At 43.8% G+C, this 23,482-nt stretch overlaps 1 protein-coding gene across 1 annotated transcript in view; it reads left to right on the forward strand.

The window, feature by feature from the left end:
* The window catches only part of SLC25A43 (solute carrier family 25 member 43), a 34,000-nt gene extending 17,277 nt beyond the window's left edge, over positions 1 to 16,723 (forward strand). Inside the window, exons 4-5 of the mRNA XM_057537821.1 lie at positions 15,539 to 15,673; positions 16,510 to 16,723. Of these exons, the coding sequence (XP_057393804.1) occupies positions 15,539 to 15,673; positions 16,510 to 16,710 (336 nt within the window). The 3' untranslated portion in view covers positions 16,711 to 16,723. The remainder of the gene's footprint in view (positions 1 to 15,538; positions 15,674 to 16,509) is intronic.
* The last annotated feature ends 6,759 nt before the right edge of the window (positions 16,724 to 23,482 follow it).

The following is a 23,482-nucleotide window of genomic DNA, read 5'->3' on the forward strand; positions in this document are numbered from 1 at the left end:
AAGCCCATTTCACAGAGGAGAAAATCAAGGCACTGAGAGGTTCTGTAGCCTGCCCAAGTTCACACACTCAGTCACTGAGTAACCTGAGATGTAACTTATCGCCAGGGCCAATATTCATTTCAGTCCCCTCCAGCCCAGGCTTCTGCCAGATGAATTTTCTTAATATCTGCCTGCGTTGTGTCCTTTATTGCTCTGAGAGAATAAAGGCTGAGCCCCTTGGCCTGGCAGGCTGCCCTTACCAACTTTGCCGCGCTCGTTGCACAGAGGCCCCCTATATCAGGAGTCGCAAAATCAGATGCCGGCAGGAACTTGGAAGTAACAGGAAAAAGAGAAAGTAGGGAAATGCAGGTAACATAACACTCACCCCCTAGAGAATAAGGATTCCGATGCAGTCTGAGCCATCCTGGCTTTCAGAAGCATTCTGGAGCGCTAACTGCACTGTGCTCACAAAATGTGACCAGCATCTAAATATGAATTGCAGCGTGGAACAAAGTGGGCCAGGGGAGGCTGCAGCAAGTTCCTCTTCTCCAAAGGATAGATGCCATTTAGAAATGTGGGCCCACTTTTCAAGGGAGCCTGAAATCCAGATTTTTATGTAAGATCCCAATTTTTCAATGTTGGCAAATAAAAATTGTTAAATCCTGCCAGGGCTAAACAGAACATGCCTTTTTCTGACCTCTGCTCTGTTCCAGCCTCCAATTCAATCAAAATTATCTTAGCCCCCCTCCCCCATCCCCCTGAAGAATAAGTGTATTTCACATTCCTGTCCCCTCTGCCTGGAGCATCTACCTCCATCTCACCTGACATCTGCCTCGTCGTGGCTGTCTCTTCTGACCTACAACAGCACACATCTGTTGCTTTTGTTTGATAAAGGAGTTGGCTTTTCCTACCCCTCAAACAGCTATCCTATCATGATGGATAAAGGCAGGTGTTTTGTCTCTGTAGAACCACAAATGGGGGTATTCCCTATGGCCTCAGAGGGGATTCCGGGGTAGGAGAATCCAGGTTAACTAACAGGATTCTCTGCCGATAACTGCAGATGCTGTTTTCACTGTCACTCCCACCCCACCCCCAAGGGCATATTTTGTTCCAAAAGCTTTGTGGGTGAACAACCCCTTTTAAATGATGCTCTTAGCCTGTATGTGCGCTCTGGTCCAGCTGGTTTATTTTCCACAGCATTTCAACGCGTGCCCCACCTTCTGCCATCTCTCCACCATTGCAGCACATCTCCACCCTGTCTGAGCCCCCTCCTGAAGCCTTCTCTCCCCTCCTCAAGAGGAAGAAGTCTCCCCATTCTGAACGCCCAAAGCTCCCTCTCGCTATAGCTCTCAGGCCCATGTCACATACTTCCTTGTATTGTAATCTTCTGTGTCCATTATTCCTTCTAGACTTTGAGCTCTTTGCCTTTGGGACGTATGTCTTACACATTTGTATGTCCCCACAGCACATAGCCTCATGTAGCAGGCACTCGATACTTGTTTAAAAATGAATGAAGTTCAGGGCCGGCTTCTGAGATCTCACTGCCTTGTGAGTACAGAATTGAACCTTAGCTGCTGCTGGGTGAGCCCCAAGTCTGTGTGCTCGTCCCTACCCCTGCTGAAGGTAAGAACAGCCTGCCCTTTCCCCGGCCTGCTGACCTAGGGAAACCTCGGCTTGTCCCGTCTCAAACTGCCTGCAATCCTCGCTCTGAAAGTGCACTATCTCCCACCCCCTACCTTAGCTCTCCAGTTGTGTATCGCAGCTCCAACAGCTGTTACCATTTCAAGATAAGTAAATATGCTAAAAGGACAGAGTAAAACAGTCTTGATGTATACCCCCCTCTTCATGGCAACCTCCCACCGCTTTGTACAGTGCCTGGAAGTGCCTGATGAATCAGCATCATAGCACTTGTATTCGTCAGTTTGTTGACTTCAGTAAATGTGATATGAATGAACAGGTCTAAATCTGTGCCCTCCTTTGGTGGGGAGGCTTTTGTCAGGGGTAAGGATGGGGACAAAATATGTCTGGAGGAGGTAACGAAAGGAAGGTTTTCCGTGGGAATAAGAAATTGTGATAATGTGATAAAACTACCATTTATTGGTCATGTGATACAGACCAGGCAGTTTATTATCCCATTCCATCCTCTTTATCGACCCTGTTAAGTATTGTTATTATTCCTAGTTTCTAGGTGAGGAAATGAGGCACAGAGAGGGTAACAGTCACTTAGCTAGCAAGTGGGGCGGGGGGCTGGGATTGAACCTAGGTCTCTCCTTCAGGCCCATGCTTTATCCACCAGGACTGTAGGGGCTTGGTCCTAGATGCTAGGTAATAGGTTATTTTTTTTTCCAGTTCCCTTGCCCCGGGTGTGGGAGTAGAGGATGAGGGAGAGGGAAACCTAACCTTGAGATTTGGGAGCACTCGGCCTCAGTCGAAAAACACAGTAGTGCGCAAGCTCAGAAACAGGCACGAGGGCGGCTTTGGCCAGGGAATGGTTAACTCAAGTTGGAGAAAAAAAAAAAAAAACCTTTGGAAAACCAGGCTGTCGGCGGCTCTGGCTTTCTTTGGCCACTGGCAGCCTGACAGTGGAAGGCTTGAAGCCGGCAGGTTGGAATGAGAAGCAGAGAACATTCAGCAGCCATGGACCTTTGGCCACCGCGGACTGGCCACGCCGCTCAGACGGACTGGGAAGAAAGCCCCTCCGGCTCACCGAGCCCCTAGCAGAGAAGGTGCAAAGCCCCAGAAGGGGAAAGTAGATTGTTCTCATCACACCTGCTAGGAAGCGCTAAGCGAGTTTCAGATGTTCCACCTAGCTCAACATTTCTTGGTTGACGTCGTGTCTATTGTCAGTAGGAATAGAGTTCTATTTCCCCAGCACAGCCAACTTGCCCGATGATCCTGAAGTACGAACACTGCTGGGTTCTAAGCTCTCGGGGTCATGGGAGAGGATGGGAACCTTACCTTTTTAGTTCGTTGCATTTTTAACTCCTTGCCGTCATCTTGCTCTGGGGGCTGGCCCCTCTGGGGACTGACTTCTGCCTAAGTCAGTAGCATTGCCTTGGCGTTCTGAGAAAAAAGTATGCTTTTCGGATCCAGGTAGATGTCTGGACATCCCTCAGGCCAGGTGGCTTCGTTTGAGCATCATCGTTAAGGTGTAAGGAAAGGACAAGTCTCCCCTTTGTTTTTTCCAAAGGTGTAGAGTGCCCTAAATACTTTAGGGATGGCAGTTGTTGATCATGGAAACGAGACTCTCCCCTAGAGGGCAGGCGAGGAGGGAGTAGGGAGGAGCCTTCCTAATTCCACTCATTGTGAAATCACTCTGCCCTTTCTCCTGACCTGAGCTGGCTTACTCCTTCCAAGAGATAAAGTCTAGGTATCAAAATGGCCACCCTCTGCTAAGCAGACTTCTTTGAGCTCCAGCTAAACAATAACAGCAGCTAAGACAGGCGTTCCCCTTCCCCCTGCCTCCAGAGTGGGGGTGAAGAGAGAGGTAGGGGAAAGGGAAAGAAAGGTCCCAGAAAAGGCCTGCTGTCAGCCAAGAAAGGCCTGCAGCTGTAAGCAGTCATCTGCGGCTCCTGCTGTCAGGAGGAGATGGACACTGGGGTTTGCCCATCCCTCCACTGGGCTCAAGCCAGCTTTAGAAACGCAGCACCGGTTTTTACCTCCTTTCCCCCACAGAGCTGTTGTTCATTTGTTTTTGACAGCTGTGTTCATCTTAAAGCTTTCATGGGCAGATTAGCTCATTGGTCCAGAGTGTGGGCTTTGGATGCCATCCCTGTCCCTTACTCTTCCCGTGAACTTGGGTAAAAGCCACATCGCCTCTCTGAGCCTCACCTTCCTCATCTGTAAGGCACGGGGAGAAGCCTAGTGCCTGCCTCATATCCCCATGGAGAAGACTGAATTGGGTTAATGCAGATACAGAGCCAGGAACAAGGTAAACAATATAAATACTCAGTAAAACCGAGGTACTATTTTTATTCTTGAAGCATCTCTTCAGAATCTACGCATGGCGTTGAAGGCCTGATTAGAACCATAAAAGCCGGGCCAAGTGTGTTTGTGTGTTTCCTATGATCGCTATAAACACACAAATGAGCTACCATTGCAAGACCTCAAAAGATCTTCCGTCTCTATAGATAATGGTGATCAGGGATGGTAGGGGAGTGGATCATTCATTCGTTGGGTTAATTTAACAGGCGTTTACCTAGAGGCAACCCTGCGCAGGTACTGCCTATGTCTGTATTCCCAGCCTGCAGAAAACTGGCATCTGCCAAACCTTCTCCTGCACCCTTCCTACCCAGTCTCACTCCCAATCAAGGTGACACTAGGGAATTCTCTGGCAGTCCAGTGGTTAGGACTCCGTGCTTTCACTGCCGAGGGCCTGGGTTCAATCCCTGGTCGGGGAACTAAGATCTCCCAAGCTGTGGGGGGCAGCCAAAAAATAAAAATGAAAAATTAAATTTAAAAAGGTGACACTAAAAGTTGGCTCTTGGGCCGCTGCTGCTCAGCACGCGCTCCCACGGCCTCCCTCCGCTGCTCTCGCTTGCATGCATCTCAATTGCTTTCTGGCCCAGCTGCACTTTTGATTTCCCCGCCCCCACCCCCAATCAGCACGTGGGAACTGTTTCCCTTCTCTTCCCAAGCAAAATACTAACCTGCTGTCCATTTACTCGCTTCCCCCATGTCATTGCGGGCTTTCCAAGCAGGTCCTCCGGCACCTCGGCCAGGATTGGGGGGGTGACTTGTAGGCTTGCCAAGCCGGGGGCAGGTGCCTGCACCCGTTTGTGTGGACGTCCCCACCACAGAACCAGGGTGCGTCTCGGCTGTATGAGGATAACTCTTGGGGACCTAGCTCTGCCCAGAGAAACTTGGGCCATGTGGCTCACAGGACATAAAGGTCCTTTTACTTCAATACCATTGGCTTTTTTTTTTTTTTGGCTTGTTTGACTATTGGGGATTTGCCAAAGGACAAAAGCCTCCTACCACAACTGCCTTCCACGCATGTATGTCCTCAGATGGCTTGGGAAGTGGACCACTTGGTCTTCAGGTTGCGTCCCATATGGCTACAGAAGATAAAAGTTGTTTCCAAATAACAAGTGAAAGGTTTTGAGCTCCTGTTTGCTCCAACTAGCAGACTCTCTCTTTTTTTGTTTTTGTTTTCTTTCTTTGGTCTCTCCTTTTAAATGCTTTTTTTTTTTAATTAAGACTTTGGGGGTTTTTTGGAGCAGTTTTAGGTTCACAGCAAAATTGAGAGGAAGGTGCAGAGATTTCCCACGTACCCCTTCCCCACACATGCACGGCCTCCTCCCCCATTACCCACAGCCCCCACCAGAGGGGTGCATTTGTTACCAAGGATGAAGCTACACTGACACATCTCAATTACCCAAAGTCTGTAGTTTACCTTAGGGTTCACTCTTGGTGGTGTACATTCTATGGGTTTGGACAAATGTATAATGATGTATATCCATCATTATAGTATACAGGGTGTTTTCACCGCCCTAAAAATCCTTTGTGCTCTGCCTATTCATCCTCTCCCCCAAACCACTGATCTTTTTACTGTCTTCATATTTTACCTTTTCCAGAATGTCATATAGTTGGAATCATACAGTATGTAGCACTTTCAGATTGGCTTCTTTCACTTAATAATATGCATTTAACTTTCCTCTGTGTCTTTTTGTGGCTTGGTAGCTCATTTCTTTTTCATGCTTAATGATATTTAATTGTCTGATACCACAGTTAATTTATCCATTCACATACTGAAGGACATCTTGTTGCTTCTAAGCTTTGGCAATGATAAATAAAGCTGCTTTAAACATCCATGTGCAGGTTTTTGTGAGGACATAAGTTTTTTTTTACCTCCTTTAGGTAAATACTAAGATCTAATCTAATCAGTACAATTGCTGGCTCCTATGGTAAGAATATATTTAGTTTTGTAAGAAACCACCAAACTGCCTTCCAAAGTAACTGTACCATTTTGCATTCCCACCAGCAATGAATGGGAGTTCCTGTCACTCCACATCCTCACCAGCATTTGTTGCTATCAGTGTTCTGGATTTTGGCCATTCTAATTGGTGTGTAGTGGTAATTGGGTTGTTTGTTTTCTTATTGTTGAGTTTTAAGAGTTCTTTGTATGTTTTGGATAACGGCCCTTTATCAGATATGACTTTCGCCAATATTTTCTCCTAGTCTGTGGCTTGTCTTCTCATTGTCTTAATTAATGCTCTTTTAAAATTAATATTCTACCTTTTGCATAGGTAACATATGCATATGATACAAAATCCAAAAGGTACAAAGAGTGTCCATTGAAAAGTAAGCCTTCCCCAACCTTTGTCCCTGGGACTCCCAGTTCACCGCAGAGAAAACACTGGTTGTTTCCAGTTTCTTACCTGGTCGTTCCAAAGGTGGTCTATGCAAAGATACACATAAACGTGCACATTTATGTTCTTTTTGTTTTTAGATAATCAGCAGCATGCTACATATACTCTTCTGCACTGTTTTTTTCACCTAAAAATGTATCTTGGAGGTGGCACCTTATCAGTCCAGATGGAGCTGCCACATATTTTTAAATGGTGACATAGTATTCCATAGTCTGATGTACTTTAACTAGCCCCCTATTGATGGACATTTAGATTATTTCCAATTTGCTGCTGTTACTAACAATGCTGCAACAAAAATCCTCGTAACACATCATCTCCCACAGGGGCAAATATATCTGTAGGATAGATTCCTAGAAATAGGATTGCTTTGGTCGAGGGTATATGAGTTTTACATCTTCATAAATATTGTTTAATTATTTCAGAACTCATGGAAAGAATGAACAACCTAAAATGTTGCCTCTGTTGGAAGGCCTCTATGGAGTTTATCACAGAAACAATCACGCATATTGCTTTGAAGCATTTACCTTTCATTTCTATCAACTGCAAGTTCGTTCCTCCTTTTCTTCAGTATGTATTAAGCACATACTGGATGCCTGGCATATTGGTAGATTTGGGGGCTAAAACCACATACAAGATAGATAGACATGGTCACTGCCCTCATGGTATTTATAGTCTGTGAGGTGGGGGAGACATGAAAGAAATAATTATACACTAAATCATTACAAACTGTGTCACGTGCCAGAAAAGAGAAGTACAGGGTGACCAAAAGTGTTTACTAGGCTCCTGACTTAGGCTGGAGATCTGGGAAGACTTCTCTGAAGAAGTGGTGTTTAGTCTGATTAGTAAGAGAGACTTAGCTAGGCAGAGGGAACGGCAGGTTTGAAGTCCTAGGGGCAGGAAGGAGCCTTGAGTAGGACCAACAGGATGGATTAGAGGAGCAAGAAAGGGCCTTCAAGTTCATTTAGTTCCAGTCTCCTTACCTGACGTGTGAGGAAACTAAGGTTCAAAGAACTAAAGGACTTGGTCAAGGTTATGCAGATAGTGGCAGAGTCAGGACTAGGACCCGGCTTTCTCAGATGATGTCTGCTGCAGAATGCTGCATGCCCATCCTGGCAGCTGCAGATCTGAACTAGACGCCATGGGATAGTTGCCTGGGTTTCTGTGGAGGGAGGATTTAACTTCAGAGCCTTGTAGCTAGTAACCTGACATGTTTTGTGTCTCTTTGCTAGGAAGATACGGTTTGGGCAAATGGCGGTCTAGTGTTCTAGTCTACTGGGTTGGTTTAGTCTTCAGCATAATTTTCTCCAAGTTTTGGTTTTTGGTTTTTTGGGGGGGTTTGGGGATTTTTTTTTTTTTTTTTGGCCTTGCTGAGCAGCTTACGGGATCTTAGTTCCCTGACCAGGGATCAAACCTGCACTCTTGGCAGTGAAAGCACAGAGTCCTAACCACTGGACCACCAGGGAATTCCCTCTTCTCTAAGTTTAAATACTAAATAATAATGATAATGGTGGTTACTATATGTCAAATGCTGTTCTAAGCACCTTACATATGTTTCATTTAATCTTGACAACAATCCTATAAGGTAGGTGTTATTATTATTGTCCCATTTTACAGATGAGGAAATTGAGGTTCAGGAAGGTCAAGGCATTTGCTCAAAGTCCCAGAGCTAGTGAGTGGCAAAGTGAGGTCTCCATCTAAGCAGTCTGGCCTCAGGACCCATGTGCTTTCCTCAGGCGTTCTCACTGTCAGCAGCTGATTGATGGGCTCAGGTCTCAGCCTGAGCTGCCTTGTGCTATGGAGGGCCTACACCAGTGATCCTCAACCTGTCTGCATATCAGACTCATGTGAGGAGCTTGCCAAAAATGCTGACGTCCAGACCTCACCCTAGGTCAGTTAAATCTCAGTCTCTGGAGGTGGATCCCAATCACTGATGGTTTTGAAAAGCTTCCCTGTTTCGTCTAACATGCAGCTAAAGGTTGAAAAGCACTGCTATATAGCCTTACCATTCCTTCTTTCTTTGGGGGTATTTTAGTTGGAGCTGCTGTAACAGAAATCCATAGACTTGGTGGCTTAAACAACAAGCACTTATTTCTCACAGTTCTGGAGGCTGGGAAGTCCAAGTTCAAGGTGCCAGCAGATTTGGTGTCTGGTGAGAACCCACTTCCAGTTTGCAAATGGCCACTTTTTTGCTGTGTTTCCCCCATGGTGGAGTGAGAGACATTATCTCTCTTGTGTGTCTCCTTATAAGGGCACAAATCCCATTCATGACAGCTCCACCCTCATGACCTAATCACCTCCCAGAGGCCCTCACCTCCAAATACCATCACAGTGGGGGTTAGGGCTTCAACATATGAACTTTGGGGGCGCACAAACATTTAGTCCAAGGGGCAACCAGCAATATGGTTTGCCTTTGTGATCTGGGTATCTGTTTAGTATGACAGTTGTAGAGGTATTTATTCATACCACACCATGAGCTCCAGTCTTAGCACAAAGAATTCATTTGGTGTGCATGCTGTGGCACCCACATTCAAGGACGATGTGTGGAAACAAGTCTGTCGAGGGCTGAGGTAGTCATCGCAGTCCTGGGCATCAGGAAACAGTGTAGCATGAATCTGAGTCAAACAGACCCAAATTCAGGTTGATGCTTTTTTTCATACAGTGTGTGATTTGGGAGATTTATTCTTTCTCTGGCTCCATTTTGCCGTCTATAAAATTAGGCTAATAAGATAATACTACCTATTGCATGGGGCTTCTGTGAGGATTAAACGAGCTGGTACATGTCAAATGCTCACTGTAATGCCTGGCACCTAACACTCTGTAAATATTGGCCATTATTTTACTTCATGGCCGTCCACGTGGCTTACTTGAGCCTGGTCACGGATAAACAGTTATATTTGGGAAAAACTACTAGTGACACTGATATTAAGGGGAATTTTGTTTGACATTTAATGAGTGCCCAGTATGTGCAATGAAGGGTATTAGACCCCAAAGAGCTAGGACAGTGAGGAAGGCCTAGTGCCTGCTCCCATGAGCTTGCTGGCTGCCAGCCCAGAGATTGCATCCAGATAACTCATACCAGGTAGCCTGGACCACAGCAGAGGTCTAACCAATAACTAAGGGAGCGCAAAACAGGAAAAGAACCTCGATTCAAACAAAGAAGCTATAAACTAATTATAAGGCAATCAAGGAAATGTGAACACTGATAAGGTACATGATAATATTAAGGAAATATCATAGGTGTAGTAATGGTATTATATATTTCTATATATGTAATATACTTTATTTTATATTTTAGAGAAGAAGCCATTGTATTTTCGAGAAACATAACTAAATTTAAATTAAACAGATAAAATGATGTCTTGCAAGGGATAGAGATGACAAAAGATTGTCAATACACTGCTAATTGTTGAAGCTGGGTGGTGGAACTTTCCACTCATTTTACTAGCCTCTCCACTTTTGTATATGTTTGATATTTTCCACAATAAAAAGTGTTTTTTTTTTAAAAAAACAGGGACTTCCCTGGCGGTCCAGTGGTTAGGACTCTGTGCTTCCACTGCAGGGGGCGCGGGTTTGATCCCTGGACGGGGAACTGAGATCCTGCATACCGCATGGCACAGCCAAAAAACAAACAAACAAAAAAACACAGAGAGAGGTAAATTTCAAGAAAAGGAGGGAGGGAGACAAAGGAAGAGGGAGCAAGGAAACAAGCAGTTCCAATCGCAGAATCAAGAAGTTTCAAGATGAGGTGGCATCTGACCTGGACCTGGGTGAGGAGGATTTTGCCCATCAGAAAAAGTATACGTAATGTTCAGGAGGTAATGGGTGTGACTGGACGTAGGGCTTCTGGGGTGGGGGTAGGTATTAGTCAAGGTTCTCCAGAGAAACAGAACCCATAGGATGTATATATGTAGAGAGAGAGAAAGAGATGGATTTTAGTTACTTGGCTCATGTCTGAAATCTGCATGGTAGGCCAGCAGACTGGAGATGTTGCAGTTCAAGTCCAAAGGCAGACTGCAGGCAGAATTCCCTCTTTCTCAGGGCACCTCAGTCTTTTTGCCTCTTAAGGCCTTCAACTAATTGGATGAGGCCCACCCACATTATGAAGGGTAATTTGCTTTACTCAAAGTCTAGTGATTCATTTTTTTTTAATTGAAATATAGCTGATTTACAATGTTGTCTTAGTTTCAGGTGTACAACAAAGTGATTCCATTTTATATATCTTCTTTTTCAGATTCTTTTTCCTTATAGGTTATTACAAAATATTGAGTATAGTTCCTTGTGCTATACAGTAGCTCCTTGTTGGTTATCTATTTTATATACAGTAGTATGTATATGTTAATCCCCAACTCCTAATTTATCAAATTAACAAAGTCTAGTGATTTAAATGTTAATCTCATCTACAAAATACCTTTACAGTAACATCCAGACTGGTATTTAACCAAATAGCTGGGTACTGACGGCGGCCTAGCCAAGTTGACACATGAAACTAACCATCACGGGGTGATAGTGGGAAATGATACTGGGAAGACAGGTGGGGGCCAAACTGTAGAGAGTTTTGAATTCTGTTAAGTTTTCTTTGGAAAACACTCCTTCTGGAAGTGTTTCTTTGGAAAATTGGGGGTTGGTGAAGGTTTCGAAGCAAAGCAATGACAGCACCTGATGAGTTTTGAGTGGTACCTGGCCGCTGTGTGCAGGAGGGAGAGGGCAGAGACTGAAGACGGAGGGATGGGTAAGCAAAGTCTCGTCCTCACTCAAGAGAGATGAGAGGTACTGGCAGTGGAACTGAAAAGTGTCTGAAGCATAGAATGTAATGCAGGAAGGAGCAGGAGATCAGACTGAGAAGCAGGCAGAGACCAGGTCATGGAGGGCCTGGTAAGCCAGATGAAAGAGTCTGGACTTCATTCTGAGGGCAACAGGGGCACCCTGAAGAGTTGAAGTCAGGGAGTAACCAGATCAGATCACCCTGGCCGCTCTGTGGGGAATAAGGGCAGGTAGACGAGCTAGCAGCGGTTGTGGTGAAGGTGAAAGATGATGTGGCTTGGACAAGGGCGATGATAGTGGGAAGAAAGAAAAGTGGACAGATTTGGGATACGTTTGGAGCACTAGCTGGTGAGAGATGAGATAGCAGAAGGTGAGGGATGAAGAGAACTTAAGGGTGACTCCAGTTTTGGGCCTGATCAAATAGGTCAATGGCGGTGCCATTTCCTGACATGAGGACAACTAGAGACAGTCAGGGTTGGGGTGGAGTTCTGAGTAGGACATATAAAGTTTGAGGTGTTTGTTAGACTTTTGAGTGGAGATGTCAAGTAGATAGTTGGTTACACGATCCTGTGGCTCAGAGGAGAGAGGGGGGCAGAGGAGAACAGAAAGAAGGCCAGTGCAGTTGAAGTGTAGTATGTGAGCAAGAGAGTGACACAAAATGAAACTGAAAATATGTACGGGGGCAGGTCACTCAGGGCCTGAGCCTTTGAGTCGTGTGCTACAGCCATCTCCTACTGGCTCAGGAGAGCTGATTATTAAATTGCAGCAAATTTGGGAGCTGGTTGACCTCACAGTTCGTAGCCTGCAATCTGCCACGGTGGGAGTATTTACACCATTGAGGTCAGCAAATGCTACAACTCAGGGCTTCCCCCGCCCACAGAACCAGTTGTTAAATATTTATCACTATATTACCACTGCAGCTTACAGACAACAGTAAGAAATTTATATTTTATCCTAAGTGGCTTTAATAAAGCCATTAAAATATTTTAAGCAGGTGAATAAAATGAGTTGATTTTTTTTTAATCACTCTAGCCGCTCTATAGAGAGGGAGGGTAAGGAGTTTCAAACTTTTTATGTCCCAAGGGGACTACTAAGGAAGCTGCTGCGGTGGTCCATATGAGCACTGATGGTGGCTTGGCGGTGAAGGTGGAGTGAAGGAAAGACATTTGGAAGATTGTTAGGGTCCTAAGATTGACTACAGATGGCCCCCGATTCATCACAAGTTGATTATAACTGACCTGTCATATAACTCATGTATATGAGTTATACATGAGTTAGACACTTGGTTAGTGTCTTCTGTTTTAGTTGTGGTAGGGGCTCTCAGGTTGCAAAATTATTACCTTGACTCATGACTGGGGGCTTTTTGCAGTTTTACTGGAAACCGGCAGAAAATAAATCAATAATATTATCTCATAGCAGAATAAGACAGTTAATTTCCTACATGAACACAATCTCCTTTTTTCAATATTTCAGTCTTACAGTAGCAGGAGGAGCTTCAAGTCTTGTGATTAGGCTGATTCTTTCTAAGGGAAAGGAGGCTTAATATCTGTTTGACAGCAGTTCTTTCTCGATGGGATAAGAAGGAAAGGAGGCCGAGTCGGAACAGTGCTAAGGTAAACGCTTTAAAATAAGACATTCGCCAAAACCCCCTGACCATTTTGGTTCCTGTAACTCCAGGCTGGAGACTCAGCTTGTTCATTTCATATCCTGTTTCTCATACTCTGGTCTGTGCTTGGTTGTTACTGTACCTCAAAGGGAAGGCCAAACCCCAAAGTTCACCCTTCGCCCTGATGGGGAACAGAAATCCCTTTTCCTACAGAGCTGAACTTCTAGTTGGGGGTAGGAGCAGACCAGTAAAGAAAGTAAATAATTACACCAACTATTAAAAGGCAGGGAAAAGATATAGGCCTGGTCAGAATCAGTTCAGTGAAGTCATGGAGACAGATGCCACAGTGAGTGGGTAGAGCAGTGAGTGGGGAGGTGGGAAGGGTTGTGCCTCAGCAGGTGAATGGATAACCAAACATCCACACAATGCAATACGACTCAGCAATAAAGAAGAAGAAACTAGTGATGAACTCAACATGGTGACTCTCAAAGGCATCGTGCTGAGTGAAAGAAGCCCGTCTCAAAAAAGTTACATGCTGTATGTTTCCATTTATATGACATTCTCAGAGGGCAAAACTATAGGGACAGAACAGATCAGTGGCTGCCCAGGGCTGGGGGTGACCTTGATTATAAAGGGGCAGCACAGGAGAATTCTGGGGGCTGATGGAGCAGTTCTGTATCCTGATTGTGAGGGTGGTCACACAGATCTGTACATGTGTTAAAACTCATACAACTAACTCTACACCAAAACAAGGTAACTTTACTGTATGTTACTTTGGGAATGAGATTGGGCAGTGTCTATAGGACAAAGATTGGAGGAAGGAGTCATTTTTAATTTGGGAGGGACTTGAGTTTATTCCTCTCCTAGGGGGGAAAATCAGGTCTCTTGGGAAAGGTGCCCAAGAGGAATTCAAAGGTGTGAGATCCAGGGCACCAGTGGGAAGAAAAGATGATCTATTTTCCCTACGAACTGGGAGGCAGGGTCGCCTGTCTAGGGCGGAGGACACGGTGTGGCGTGCGGGGCGTTGAGGGGTGTGGTAAGGTTGGGAAGAGCCACTGTGAGGAATGGGAAAGGATGCTTCCAGGGCTCGCTCTCCAGTATGAGGATCCAGCAGAGGTTAGAGACCTCAAAGCTTTGGTGGCACCGACCTGCCCCTTTGTGGATTCATGTTCAGCGGCTTGGAGCAGAGAAGGGGTTGGTGGGGAGGGGGGCATGGAGATCAGCTGAAAAACAAAGGATTTCGAGACTAGGAACAAAAAGAAGTGCTGGGAGGACCAAAAAAGGAGGACCGTGAAGCCAGCAGGGAAGTGGTGGCCTGGGAGACAAGGGAGAGGGCGTGTGACTAGAGGGGTTAGTGATCTGAACGCTGATGGTTAAGAGGCACCAGGGAGCGGGGGAGCTGGGTGGATGAGGACACGGGTCCGAGCAGTTCTCAAGTGTAAGATTTCAGAAGTGGAGACAGAGGACTAATAGGTCACGTAAGGGATTTGATTGATATTTAGAATAATTTCTACATAATAGTAATAGCAGCACTGGCTCATATTTATTGATCCTTTCCATGTGCCTGACACCGCTGAGTGCTTTGCATGCACATCTCATTCATTCTCACAGCAGATACTATTCTTATTTTCCAGATAACGAAACTGAGTCTCAAAAAGGTTAGGTGAGTTGCCCAGGGTCACATGGCCAGTAAGTAAGTGGGGCAGCCGTGGGCTAGAACCCAGCCTGTCCGACTCCAGAGTTTATGCTTTTCCGACTCTTATACTCTACTGCCTCTCCCACATGGAAGAGCTTGATTCCATTGCAATAAAATGCTATACTAGCCTCAGCTAGACATTTCAGAAACGAACCAAAGTAGGTGCGTAGCTTGAGGTAAACTTGTCACCATTTCTGAAAGCCAGCTATGAGGGGCTGTCCCCCTCACAGTGAACAAATAGAGTCCATTTGCATATAGATGGTATACTGAAAAGTTATTTCATCTGATCGTAAAATTGTTTTTCTAAAGGACAAAAGAGTTACTTTCAAAGATGGGGCATTTTGGTGGTCACTCAGGATGGTACTGGGGGTGATGATGAAATCCATGGGGTGGCCAAAGGGGTGTAAAGGTGAGGATCACTGAAGCCGAGGTCCAGAAACTAGGTATGGGATGGCCTGTGACTACAGATGCCGAAGTTCCCTACGACGGTGTTGAGTGTGGAAGATGGGGAGCTACCAGGTGTCACAGGCCTCAGTGAATGTGGAAGAGTGGCCAGGAGGCCAGTAGCTCAGAGCAGGGACCAGGAGTGTGGTTCAGTGGCACGAGCCCCAGCTGAGAGCTTTTGGCATGAGAGCAGCAGAGTCAGGGTCTGGGAACAGAAAGAGGGAGCTGGAAGAATGCCCTGCCCTCTGCTTCCCAGCCTGGGACATCTGTGATGTGGGGAGATGAGCAGCCCCCACTTGAGAACTTCACAGAGGAGGAATCGGTTAAGACAAGGAAACAGAAGGCACTTAAAAAAGATGAAGGGCCTGAGAGGTGTCTACCACATCCAAAGGGCATAGTTTGGGAGGCAATGTTAAGTGTGAAGTTGAGTCCATCCCAAATGGCTGCTTCCTTCCAAGAAAAAATAGCCACAAATATGTGAATGGGGTGTCATGGCTTTACTGCATGCTAATATTCATTCTAAGCCCACGGAACAGGTAGAGCCCCGAGGCAACCATTCTCTATCATCATCTTGGCCAGGACATTGCATCCAGAGCCCAGACTTGAGACCTTGGCTACTTGACTAGAACCGTTATTTCCCAGTGACTAAATCACCTCATCCCATCTTCTGTTTCCTGCCAGGCTCAGAGCCCCTACCTTCCCCACTGTGGAGGAGTAGATGTCCATTTCTCAGGAGCAGTGGACTGCTTCCGGCAGATAGTGAAAGCCCAAGGGGTCCTGGGGCTCTGGAATGGATTGGCAGCCAACTTACTGAAGGTGAGAGGAGTGGTGAGTCTACTGCTTGTCTGCCTCTTTCACTTCTACCCTGTTCTGTGCCTTTGCTGCTCCCCCTACAGTTCGCGTGGAAACATCTCCTCTAGCACAATGCAGGCTGGTTGTCAGCCCTGAAGAGTGGGGACCCTGTGCAGTGTTGGGGCATCTGACACCCCATCCCAGAGGAGCTGAGCATTTAGTGTAAAGGTTCCCAACATGTAGGTTCATGGACTCCAAAGGGAACTTAACCCCCTATCCTAAAATTGTATGCAAAAATATGTCTATATGGGCATCTGTGCATCCCTCTGCGGAGAGGATCCATAACTTTCATCATTTTCCCAAAGAACTCCATGACCAAAAAAAAAAAAAGTTAAGAACTGTGGACTAACCTTGGACTAACCTTGACGCCAAGTGATTCCTGATTCCAATCAAGACAAGCACATGTTGGGAATTCCCCAGCTGTCCAGTGGTTAGGACTCGGTGCTTTCACTGCTGGGCCCAAGTTTGATCCTTGGTTGGGGAACTAAGATCCTGCAAGCCGTGAGGCGCAGCCAAAAAAAGGACAAGCGTATGTTGACAGGCAGTGTCAGGCTGCCTACATGCATATCAACCCAGACCCAGGCTTCCCCAGGGCGTGCCCTTCAATGGTTCTGCCATTCCTCTCCCCAACACTCACTGGGCCAGCTTGCATTTTGCCATCTTCCCTGATTCCAAAGAAGAATGACCATGTTGTATTGTCTACAGCCTTTATCTTAGTTTACCCTGATCCAAGTTGATTGCAGACGCACTGATGTTTTCTTTTAAGATTTTAACATGATTTTCATTTTCTTTTTAAACAGATAGTTCCATATTTTGGAGTTATGTTTGGCACCTTTGAGTTCTGCAAGAGAATCTGTCTTTACCAAAATGGCTACATTGTGTCTCCTCTGAGCTATAAATTGACCCCAGGGGTGGATCAGAGTTTGAAGCCCCAGGAATTACGGGAATTAAAGAAGTTTTTCAAAACTGGACAACTAAAGTCTAAAAAACCAACTCTTTAAAACTGAATGGAGCTAGAAGTACACTGACTGAAGGTGTGTTGCAATCAGAGAGAAATGTAGCCTCAGAATTGTGCACGCGTGGAGTGACAAGAGGGTGCTCCTGTCTGCTGCTCTTGGAAATGAGAAGATTCGGCCATACCTGAGCTCCAAACTGATGGCCCTGTAAACACCTACGCCACCGAGGGTTTCCCAACATGACCGTCGCAGGATGGCATTCCACCAGATTTTACAACAAAACCTAGCAGTAGTGAAATGTGCAATCTACACTCTGAATGTAAGTAGGCAATTTACACAACACCAAAGAAAGGGCATTGCCATGACTCTTCAGAGCAACATGTAGTTGAAGTGGCTGGGCAGATACCACGCCGGGAGCTCCGCCACAGGCTCACAGCTTACACCAACCCACAGCAGCCTAGTTTCACCCAGATTCACTCCAGGCTTCCTGGAGTGAATTCCTGATACAGTCCTGGAACTCATAATCTTTGCTGACTTCTGAGTGCACACACAATGGTGTAAATTATGTCTTATCAGAAACTAAATGAAAACATTTAACATTTAAAAGTTACCACTGTCGAGGAGGAAAACAAGATGGCGGAGTAGAAGGACTTGCTCTCACTCCCTCTTGTGAGAACACCAGAATCACAACAAGCTGCTGGACAGTCATTGACAGGAAGACACTGGAACTCACCAAAAAAGATACCCCACATCCAAAGACAAAGGAGAAGCCACAATGAGATGGTAAGAGGAGCACAATCACAGTAAAATCAAATCCCATAACTGGTGGGTGGGTGACTCACAGACTGGTGAACACTTATACCACAGAAGTCCACCCACTGGAGTGGAGGTTCTGAGCCCCACATCAGGCTTCCCAACCTGAGGGTCCAGCAATGGGAGGAGGAATTCCTAGAGAATCAGACTTTGAAGTCTAGTGGGAATTGATTGCAGGACTTCGACAGGACTGGGAGAAACAGAGACTCCACTCTTGGAGGGCACACACAAAGTAGTGTGTGAATCAGGACCCAGGGGAAGGAGCAGTGACCCCGGGAGAGACTGAACCAGACCTACCTGCTAGTGTTGGAGGGTCTCCTGCAGAGGCGGAGGGTGGCTCTGTTTCACCGTGGGGACAAGGACACTGGCAGCAGAAGTTCTGGGAAGTACTCCTTGGTGTGAGCCCTCCCAGAGTCTGTCATTAGCCCCACCAAAGAGCCCAGGTAGGCTCCAGTGTTGGGTTGCCTCAGGCCAAACAACCAACAGGGAGGGAACCCAGCCCCACTGATCAACAGTCAAGTGGATTAAAGTTTTACTGAGCTCTGCTCACCAGAGCAACAGTCAGCTCTACCCACCACGAGTCCCTCCCATCAAGCCTCTTAGATAGCCTCATCCACCAGACGGCAGAGAGCAGAAGCAAGAAGAACTACAATCCTGCAGCCTGTGGAACAAAAACCACATTCACAGAAAGACAGACAAGATGAAAAGGCAGAGGGCTATATACCAGATGAAGGAACAAGATAAAACCCCAGAAAAACAATGAAATGAAGTGGAGATAGGCAACCTTCCAGAAAAAGAATTCAGAATAATGATAGTGAAGATGATCCAGGACCTCGGAAAAAGAATGGAGGCAAAGATTGAGAAGATGCAAGAAATGTTTAACAAAGACCTGGAAGAATTAAAGAACAGACTAACAGAGATGAACAATACAATAACTGAAATGAAAAATACACTAGAAGGAATCAATAGCAGAATAACTGAGGCAGAAGAATGGATAAGTGACCTGGAAGACAGAATGGTGGAATTCACTGCTGCGGAACAGACTAAAGAAAAAAGAATGAAAAGAAATGAAGACAGCCTAAGAGACCTCTGGGACAACATTAAACACAACAACATTCGCATTATAGGGGTCCAAGAAGGAGAAGAGAGAGAGAAAGGACCAGAGATAATATTTGAAGAGATTATAGTCAAAAACTTCCCTAACATGGGAAAGGAAATAGCCACCCAAGTGCAGGAAGCGCAGAGAGTCCCATACAGGATAAACCCAAGGAGAAACATGCCGAGACACATAGTAATCAACTTGGCAAAAATTAAAGACAAAGAAAAATTATTGAAAACAGCAAGGGAAAAACGACAAATAACATACAAGGGAACTCCCATAAGGTTAACAGCTGATTTCTCAGCAGAAACTCTACAAACCAGAAGGGAGTAGCATGATATACTTAAAGTGATGAAAGGGAAGAACCTACAACCAAGATTACTCTAACCAGCAAGGATCTCATTCAGATTCGACGGAGAAATCAAAAGCTTTACAGACAAGCAAAAGCTAAGAGAATTCAGCACCACCAAACCAGCTCTACAACAAATGCTAAAGGAACTTCTCTAAGTGGGAAACACAAGAGAAGAAAAGGACCTACAAAAACAAACCCATAAAAATTAAGAAAACAGTAATAGGAACATACATATTGATAATTACCTTAAACATGAATGGATTAAATGCTCCAAACAAAAGACACAGGCTCGCTGAATGGATACAAAAACAAGACCCATATATATGCTGTCTACAAGAGACCCACTTCAGACCTAGGGACACATACAGACTGAAAGTGAGGGGATGGAAAAAGATATTCCATGCAAATGGAAATCAAAAGAAAGCTGGAGTAGCAATACTCATATCAGGTAAAATAGACTTTAAAATAAAGAATGTTGCAAGAGACAAGGAAGGACACTACATAATGATCAATCCAAGAAGAAGATATAAGAATTATAAATATATATGCACCCAACATAGAAGCACCTCAATACATAAGGCAACTGCTAACAGCTATAAAAGAGGAAATCGACAGTAACACAATAATAGTGGGAGACTTTAACACCTCACTTACACCAATGGACAGGTCATCCAAAATGAAAATAAATAAGGAAACAGAAGCTTTAAATGACACAATAGACCAGATAGATTTAATTGATATTTATAGGACATTCCATCCAAAAACAGCAGATTACACTTTCTTCTCAAGTGGGCATGGAACATTCTCCAAGATAGATCACATCTTGGGTCACAAATCAAGCCTCAGTAAATTTAAGAAAATTGAAATCATATTAAGCATCTTTTCTGACCACAATGCTATGAGATTAGAAATCAATTACAAGGAAAAAAACGTAAAAAACACATATATATGGAGACTAAACAATATGTTAGTAAATAACCAAGAGATCACTGAAGAAATCAGAGAGGAAATCAAAAAATACCTAGAGACAAATGACAATGAAAACATGACGATCCAAAACCTCTGGGATGCAGCAAAAGCTGTGCTAAGAGGGAAGTTTATAGCAATACAAGCCTACCTCAAGAAACAAGAAAAATCTCAAAGAATCTAACCTTACACCTAAAGGAACTACAGAAAGAAGAACAAACAAAACCCAAAGTTAGTAGAAGAAAAGAAATCATAAAGATCAGAGCAGAAATAAATGGAATAGAAACAAAGAAAACAATAGCAAAGATCAATAAAATTAAAAGCTGGTTCTTTGAGAAGATAAACAAAATTGATAAACCATTAGCCAGACTCATCAAGAAAAAGAGGGAGAGGACTCAAATCAATAAAATTAGAAATGAAAAAGGAGAAGTTACCACAGACACCGCAGAAATACAAAGCATCCTAAGAGACTACTACAAGCAACCATATGCCAATAAAATGGACAACCTGGAAGAAATGGACAAATTCTCAGAAAGGTATAACCTTCCAAGACTGAACCAGGAAGAAACAGAAAATATGAACAGACAATCACAAGTAATGAAATTGGAACTGTGATTAAAAATCTTCCAACAAACAAAAGTCCAGGACCAGATGGCTTCACAGGTGAATTCTATCAAATATTTAGAGAAGAGCTAACACCCATCCTTCTCAAACTCTTCCAAAAAATTGCAGAGGAAGGAACACTCCCAAACTCATTCGATGAGGCCAGCATCACCCTGATACTAAAACCAGACAAAGATACTACAAAAAAAGAAAATTACAGACCAGTATCACTGATGAATATAGATGCAAAAATCCTCAACAAAATACTAGCAAACAGAATCCAACAACACATTAAAAGGATCATACACCACGATCAAGTGGGATTTATCCCAGGGATGCAAGGATTCTTCAGTATACGCAAATCAATCAATGTGATACACCATATTAACAAATTGAAGAATAAAAACCATATGATCATCTCAATAGATGCAGAAAAAGCTTTTGACAAAATTCAACACCCATTTATGATAAAAACTCCCCAGAAAGTGGGCATAGAGGGAACCTACCTCAACATAATAAAGGCCATATACGACAAACCCACAGCAAACATCATTCTCAATGGTGAAAAACTGAAAGCATTTCCTCGAAGATCAGGAACGAGACAAGGATGTCCACTCTCACCACTGTTATGCAACATAGTTCTGGAAGTCCTAGCCACGGCAATCAGAGAAGAAAAAGAAATAAAAGGAATACAAATTGGAAAAGAAGAAGTAAAACTGTCACTGTTTGCAGATGACATGATACTATACGTAGAGAATCCTAAAAATGCCACCAGAAAACTTCTAGAGCTAATCAATGAATTTGGTAAAGTTGCAGGATACAAAATTAATGCACAGAAATCTCTTCCATTCCTACACACTAATGATGAAAAATCTGAAAGAGAAATTATGGAAACACTCCCATTTACCATTGCAACAAAAAGAATAAAATACCTAGGAATAAACCTACCTAGGGAGACAAAAGACCCATATGCAGAAAACTATAAGACACTGATGAAAGAAATTAAAGATGATATTAACAGATGGAAAGATATACCATGTTCTTGGATTGGAAGAATCAATATTGTGGAAATGACTACACTACCCAAAGCAATCTACAGATTCAATGCAATCCCTATCAAATTACCAATGGCATTTTTTACGGAACTAGAACAAATCATCTTAAGATTTGCATGGAGACACAAAAGACCCTGAATAGCCAAAGCAGTCTTGAGGGAAAAAAACAGAGCTGGAGGAATCAGACTCCCTGACTTCAGACTATACTACAAAGCTACATTAATCAAGACAATATGGTACTGGCACAAAAACAGAAACATAGATCAATGGAACAAGATAGAAAGCCCAGAGATAAACCCACGCACCTATGGTCAACTAATCTATGACAAAGGAGGCAAAGATATACAATGGAGAAAAGACAGTCTCTTCAATAAGTGGTGCTGGGAAAACTGGACAGCACATGTAGAAGTATGAAATTAGAACACTCCCTAACACCATACACAAAAATAAACTCAAAATGGATTCGAGACCTAAATATAAGACTGGACACTATAAAACTCTTAGAGGAAAACATAGGAAGAACACTCTTTGACATAAATCACAGCAAGATCTTTTTTGATCCACCTCCTAGAGTAATGGAAATAAAAACAAAAATAAACAAATGGGACCTAATGAAACTTCAAAGCTTTTGCACAACAAAGGAAACCATAAACAAGACGAAAAGACAACCCTCAGAATGGGAGAAAATATTTGCAAACGAATCAACGGACAAAGGATTAATCTCCAAAATATATAAACAACTCATGCAGCTCAATATTAAAGAAACAAACAACCCAATCCAAAAATGGGCAGAAGACCTAAATAGACATTTCTCCAAAGAAGACCTACAGATGGCCAAGAAGCACATGAAAAGCTGCCCAACATCACTAATTATTAGAGAAATGCAAATCAAAACTACAATGAGGTATCACCTCACACCAGTTAGAATGGGTATCATCAGAAAATCTACCAACAACAAATGCTGGAGAGGGTGTGGAGAAAAGGGAACCCTCTTGCACTCTTGGTGGGAATGTAAATTGATACAGCCACTATGGAGAACAGTATGGAGGTTCCTTAAAAAACTAAAAATAGAATGACCATATGACCCATCAATCCCACTACTGGGCATATACCCAGAGAAAACCATAATTCAAAAAGACACATGCACCCCAGTGTTCATTGCAGCACTATTTACAATAGCCAGGTCATGGAAGCAACCTAAATGCCCATCAACAGACGAATAGAGAAAGAAGATGTGGCACATATATACAATGGAATATTACTCAGCCATAAAAAGGAACGAAATTGAGTCATTTGTAGAGACGTGGATGAATCTAGAGACTGTCATACAGAGTGAAGTAAGTCAGAAAGAGAAAAACAAATATCGTACATTAACGCATATATGTGGAACCTAGAAAATGGTACAGATGAACCGGTTTGCAGGGCAGAAGTTGAGACACAGATGTAGAGAACAAACGTACGGACACCAAGGGGGGAAAACCACGGTGGGGTGGGGATGGTGGTGTGCTGAATTGGGCGATTGGGATTGACATGTATACACTGATGTGTATAAAATTGATGACTAATAAGAACCTGCAGTATAAAAAAACAAACAAACCAAAAAAACAACTAATACTAAACTTTCTTTGGGTTATTTGTATGGAAATATGTTAATATAAATGTTTCAGACATTACATGAAATTTCTAAAAATCTTATATGTTCTGGTATAATGTTATGTCATAATTCTAGTTATTACCTTAATACATATATCTCAGAAATAACTAAATTTCCTTGTCAATTGCATTATTATGAACTTTCATCAGATCTTTAACCGTGGTCATTTTTAAGTCTTCTGTCATTTACAGACAGTTCTGGGTGTACTCTGATGCTTTTGCAAAAATGTTCCTATAAAAGGGTTTCATCTTCAAGGAATTCATGGAAAAGACTGA

The sequence above is a fragment of the Balaenoptera acutorostrata genome, chromosome X (assembly GCF_949987535.1).
Source record: "Balaenoptera acutorostrata chromosome X, mBalAcu1.1, whole genome shotgun sequence".
NCBI lineage: Eukaryota > Metazoa > Chordata > Mammalia > Artiodactyla > Balaenopteridae > Balaenoptera > Balaenoptera acutorostrata.